Source organism: Miniopterus natalensis, chromosome X (assembly GCF_054644295.1).
Source record: "Miniopterus natalensis isolate mMinNat1 chromosome X, mMinNat1.hap1, whole genome shotgun sequence".
Lineage (NCBI taxonomy): Eukaryota > Metazoa > Chordata > Mammalia > Chiroptera > Miniopteridae > Miniopterus > Miniopterus natalensis.
The window spans coordinates 65,469,277-65,475,473 of record NC_142103.1 but is presented as its reverse complement, the minus strand read 5'-3'; the positions used below and the strand labels follow the sequence as shown (position 1 = coordinate 65,475,473).

General features: G+C 48.3%; 1 protein-coding gene across 4 annotated transcripts in view; it reads left to right on the top strand.

The window, feature by feature from the left end:
- Positions 1 to 3,122: 3,122 nt before the first annotated feature.
- Positions 3,123 to 6,197, top strand: part of CD99L2 (CD99 molecule like 2) — a 148,740-nt gene continuing 145,665 nt past the window's right edge. For all 4 annotated transcript variants that reach the window (XM_087813471.1, XM_087813472.1, XM_087813470.1 and 1 more), the window contains exon 1: positions 3,123 to 3,379. In XM_087813471.1, coding sequence (XP_087669597.1) covers positions 3,313 to 3,379 — 67 coding nt within the window. In that variant the 5' untranslated portion in view covers positions 3,123 to 3,312. The remainder of the gene's footprint in view (positions 3,380 to 6,197) is intronic.

The following is a 6,197-nucleotide window of genomic DNA, read 5'->3' as shown; positions in this document are numbered from 1 at the left end:
AATTCCCTGGTGGGCAGATGCTATGAGGTGGGAGTGATTTTGACCATGGATGAAGGAAGCCTCCTTGGAGGACTTTGCAAGGAGGAGTCTGTGGCACTTGGGAGCAAGACAGGAACTCTGCACTAGTGATTGTGAGATAATAGCTGTTTTGGCATTTCGAACACATCTTCCCAAGGCTATGGTATGTAATGAGGTGGGGGGCAGAAGGGTGGGCAGTGGTGGAATACCAGGCTAACCCTCAGAAGTCTACTTAGCTCAGATACGTAGAAGTTCTCCTGCTCCATCTATGTCTCTCTTGTACTCCCAGACTTGCCTGGTGGCCATTTGTCTATGGCATACTTATCTGCCAGTGTCAGAGCTGAGGAAAGGAGGGCTTTTTAGGAGAGGAGTTTGTCAGACCAAATGTTTTTCCAGTTTGTGACAATTTTCAGGATATGAGAAATTCAGGAAGGTGCAAGGAGTAGCAAGAGGGTGGGGACAAGGCAGGCTAGGCCAGGAGTTGGTCCCAGCTCCCATGTTCAGGGGCAGTGGGGAATGTATGTGTGTGTGTCCAGGGGCAGGCACGGAATCACAGTTGCTAAGTGTAGAATTTTCTGTTTGGAAATCAACTCCATGTTCAATTTCGATTCAGCAGGATAGCCACTATCTGGCTGAGAGAATTACCAAGTTCTAGGATGGTTGTCAGTCTGGCAGGCTCAGGACCTAGATGTCATCACCCCTTTCAGACTCACACTAACCTAACTTATATGAGACTGCGAGACTAGCCAGACCCCAGATGAGTCATTTTACATAGGGAGAGTTATCTGGTAGGATAACTGACCTCAAACATTTGCAATATTTTGATTAATTACATTTTTTGAGTATGCGTCTTTTGGCACATGGTAAGCATTACCCTTTTCTGTTGGTTCTTATTCCTGTGTGATCCCATGTTCTGGTAGAGCACACTCTTTAGGTCTCATACCATCACCTATTAATATTCTTCCTTGCCATAGTTCAAGCTGCTAGAACAGAGGCCAGCAAACTATCTCTGTAAAAATCTAGGTAGTAACTATATTAGGCTTTGTGGGCTCCATGATCTCTGTAACAACAACTCAGCTCTGCTGTGGTAGTACAGAGATAGCCATCAACAATACAAAAATTAATGGGTGTGGCTGTGTGCCCACAAACTTCATGGACCCTAACATTTGAATTTCCTATAACTCCTCCATGTCACAAAATAACCTTCTTTTGATTTTTTTCAACCTTTTAAAAACACAAAAACTACTCTTAGATTGCAGGCCATGCAGAGAGACAGGTGGGCTGGATTTGGCCAGTGGGTTGTAGTGTGCCAACTACCCCTGAGCTAGAAGATAGTTTTACTGTGTTATACCATGGCTAGTGCTCTGCTGGTGGGATTTAGGTGTCTGCACTACACATGTACCAGTTAGAACTCCTGGTGGGTGTGACTGTCCAGGGCATGTTGACTGAGATGGCCTCAACTAAGGCTGCATTTTCCTCACCTCCTCAGTGTAGTTCATCCACTTTCCACCATGCCAATTAGTTCTTAGCACAACCTTATTGAGTCCAGCCAGGATTTCAACCCTGCTTGGTTCTAAAGTACGTGTTCTAAGGCATTCACCCACTGGGCTTCCTACTGATCCCCTTGTGCCTTTTGACACTATGGGACTGAAGCTGATTAACTCCCCAACCTCAAGAAACCTCCAATTTGCTCCTTTCCCCTCATTAATCATTGAGGTGATACATGAAGTTGTGAGGAATTAAAAAATAAGAGTAAAATACCTGGAATATGACATGTATATAGTATGTGTTCTATAAATACTAGCCATTTCTATTCATTCTCTGGCTAGTGAGACAGAATAAGTTAAGCACTGCCCTGAAAATCCAAACAGCCATTTCCTATATGTTTTATTTTTCCAGCCCCAGGGTTCAGAGCAATGGATGGAAGTTACAGGCTCCATTTCAAGGAGATCCTTGCTCCCCACTATAGCTCAGAGTGTGGTGGAGGCACTGGTAATGAGGGAGTGTCTCTGGAGGGTTGGGCCCGGTGGGGGGCACAGGAAACCTGCCAAGGGACACTGGATGGATGTGGTAGTAGCTGTCCTCTAAGGAGAATGTGGCCCAGTGCAGCCATTGTAGAATAATAGTAGGGATAGGCTCCATGCTCCTGCTCTATCACTCAAAAGCTGGCTGTAGGGGGAGCCCTTCTTGAAGGAGTTCACATCAAAGGCTGGAATGGGCATTTTGCTCTTCAGGGCAGTGTCAGAATCAGATTTCGCCCAGTGTGGGAGATGGACTCCGTTTGCAGGGATTCATGGGAAAGGACTGCATTATGTTGTCTATCAGTGAGCACGTTTACAGATCAGCTATACAGATGTGAACTTGCGTTATCAGCACATTCATCAACGTTTCTGGAGAGCTAACCCTGTGCCTACCCCCTCGTCCCCTGGGCTCGCGGCGGTCCAGCTTAGACCATCCCCACCTCTTCCCTCTGACCTGCCCAGGTGCCCGACTTCGGGCTTGTTTCGAGTCGAGTCTGTTTGCTAGCCGCGGCCAGCTATAAAAATGGCCCTTTTTGTTAATCTCTGGACGGGATTCCACTACAGTTTCTTGCAGGGATCAGCGAGTGGGTGGGCAGCCGGCGGTTCTGAAAAACTAAGCTCGGCCACAGCGACTCAGGCTAGAGAGCGGGTACTGTCCCGGAGCACAGCTGGAGGCGCCTCTAGGGCAGAGCCTTTTACCCTGATGACACCAAGGTCAGAAGGGGAAGACCCATCAGGCAGACAGCTCCTGGCAAGTGAGCCTCCCAGGGTCCAGATACGGCCCGGGAGTCTGGCGCACTGGGTGGAAATCACCGCTCACTCTCACTTCCTGTGCCTCTGGCTGCTCTGTCACTTTGGGCTTACTGCTCCGGGCCCGCAGGGTCCACCTCTGAAACCCATCTCTAGGACCCAGGTGAGAAGGGGCCTGTGGGCCGCGGGCTAGTGCTGGCCCCAGAACCAACCCAGACAGCTCCACCCGCTGGGAGTCCTCTGGCCCCGCCCCTTGCGCTCCAGCCCCACCCCCAAGACTGCAGGCTCACCCAGCCCCTCGAGCCTCTGGCTCAAAGCCTCCCCACCTCACCTAACCTAAGCCCGGGCGCCACTGGCGTCACCTCTCTTGCGTGCCCCTTTCTGCCCGGCTTTGGGCGTGTCCTGCAGTCGTGGCAAGGCTCCTCCTCCTGCTGCTCCTCTTTCCCCATTCCATTTGGACCTACTCCTAGGGTGCTTTCGCGCAAACTGTTCTCCTCTGGGTCCCCTCCTTCCGCTCCTAGCAATGGTGGCCTGGCGCTCGGGGTTCCTCTTCTGCCTCACTTTCTCCTTGGCCACTCTGGTCCAGAGAGGTAAGGTGAGCGGGGTGCAAGCGGGTACCACCCTCCCGGGGGCGCGGGGGTGGGGGCTCGGCGCTCTTGCGGCCCAGTGTTGCGCCTGAGCGGCCCGGTGCCCGCCCCACAAGCCTGTGTCTGACACAGTTGGCTGGCAGGGGGGCGGGGGAGGGGTGAGCCTGAGCCCTGAGCCCTGAGCCCTGAGCCCACTGGGGGCTGACCCTGTCGCGATCCACATGGCGGGAGAGGAGGCACTGGGACCCCTTCTGGTGCTGGGCTGGAAACAACGGGATAGTACCCCTTAAAATCCTGAACAAGGTGTCACCACGGGTGACAACAGCTGTCCCCAGGAGATTGCCTTTGGGAAACCTTGAAGAGAGCACTCATTCCCTCTAGCGGGGCTTCCCAAAATATGTTTTCAGGCCACCTGCGACAGAAGCACCCGGCAAATTTCCTGGGCACATTCTTATCCCCTTTGTCAGGATCTCTGCGGGGACGGCGATGTATAGGTCTAACCAACTCCCCAGGTTCATCTCGTGATCGCCCCAGTTTTTGAGCCATTGGTGATATTTTGCCAAAGATGAGTAGAGAGAAATTCCTTCGAATCAAGGGAGCAAGGCTCTTAGATACCAGCTACTCAAAGTGTGGTCCAGAACCCGTGCACCCCACCTGGGACTTGTTAGGAATGCAGTATCTCCAGACCCCCGCCTCTCACCTGCTGAGTCAGATTCTTCATTTTAATTGGATCCCTAGGTAATTTGCATTCACGTTTGAGAAACATCTTAGAATAAATTCAGTCTGTGGTTAAAAATAGAGTCTCCCACTGTAATGGCAGAATCTTCTCACAATTATTCATATCCCATCCCCACATCAAAAAAAGGGGGTTTAAGGAAAATACTGCAATTGAGCACAGAATTGTGCTCTGAGCTTCCTGACAACGAAGGCAAATTCAGCTAATGAAAAACAAATGAGCTCAGCAAAAATAAAACTGTCCTAGTACTCACTTCTTGGTAGATTTATGTTACATTTAAGGAGCACTGGAAAACAGTAGACAGTGCTAGTCAAAGCAGTTTTGCAAAAGATGCAGAAATGTTTCTCATGTGGGCAGCCCTCCTGGAGTTGGTGCAACATTCTACAAAGGTGCCAGGCTCTGTTCTAGACACTGGTGGTGCAGCAATTGAACAGAAAGGAGGCTGTCCTAATGGAGCTGATATCTTTGTGGGGGGTGAAAACAAGTACAAACGTGGCAATCTATATAGTATATTGTTAGTGCCTTGAAGAAAAATAAAGTAAGTTACAAGGTTGTGGAATTTTCTGTTGTATTTCCTTTGTTGTTGTTTTTGTTTTGTTTTTAATTCTCACCCAAGGATATTTTTCCATTGCTTTTCAGAGAGTGTAAGGGGAAGAGGAAAGAGAGAGAGAGAGAAGAGAGAGAGAGAGAGAGAGAGAGAGAGAGAGAGAGAGAGAGAGAGAGAGAGAGAGAGAGAGAGAGAGAGAAAGGAGAGAGAGAGAAAGAAACATTGATGTGAGAGAGACATGGATTGGTTGCCTCCCGGTCACGCACCGACTGGGACTGGGGAATGAACTTGCATCTGAGGTACGTGCCCTTGCCGGGAAGGTAACCCAGGACCCTTCAGTCTGCAGGCCGATGCTCTAACCACTGAGCAAAATCCGCTAGGGCTGCTTTATTTCCTTTTGAGGTTAAAATTTTAATTTTATGTATGATGCATTTGTGGGGAAAAGTATAATCATTTAATTGACTTGCATCTAATGATGTGGGAAATTTGAATGTGGAAGCACAAAAACACTAGAAAAATGATACTCCTTTCAATGCTATCTTCTGAAAGTTTGCAACATGGTATGTACATTGAGAAGGTGAGGAATATAAATGACCAAGTTTCATTTTTTTTTTGATAATGTGTTACACTAAGTGGTTTAGGAGGTGGTGGAGGAAACCAAACCGGTGAGACCATTTTACAGATGAGTAAATGGAGGCACAGAAAGTTGAATAACTTGCCTCATGTGGCAAAGTTACAATTTCATCCTGGGCTTGTCTGATTCCACAGTCCTGGAGGCTGCCCTCCTCCTACTGCTTACTGGCCAAGTGGCCTTTGTAAAGTTCTCTCAACCTTGGTCAGTTTGCCCATCTGTATAAGGCCTAACAACTCACAAAGATTTGTGGAGGGGAGCAGGCATGCATCACTCTCAGATCTGCAACCCTGTCACCTGCTACCATCTCCAGAGTGCTTGCTGTGTGCTGGGAACTTCACATTTATTGTTTTTAATTGCTCCAACAATTTTACTGGTTATGTATTATCCCCCTCTTCCAATTGAGGGGCCCCTGGTCAAATAGCTTAAAAGAGAGAGAGCTAGGATCCCACCTACACAGAGCTGCTGCCCAGTGACTTTTTAATTTTATTTAATTTTAAATTATATTTTTAAATGATTTTTAGGTAGAGAAGAAGGGAGAGAGAAAGAGAGAGAGAGAGAGAGAGAGAGAGAGAGAAACATTGATCGGCTGCCTCCTACACACCCCTTACGGAGGATTAAGCCCCAAATCCAAGTATATGCCCTGACCAGGAATCGAACTGGCAATATTTTGGTGCACGGGACAACGCCCAACCAACTGAGATCCACTGGCCAGGGCCCTTTTTTACTTTAATTAAGAAAGCTGAACCAGAAGAAGCTTTTGCTTCAAGGTAGGGACCCAGTTGTGTTTTTTTTTCTTTTGTTTGAAATACAGTGATAATTATGGGTTTTGCATTGGTGTTTTTTTCCAGGTATGCGGGCAGTTACAGTTTTAGAGTGGCTGTGTTGAAATGAGCAAACACAAAGT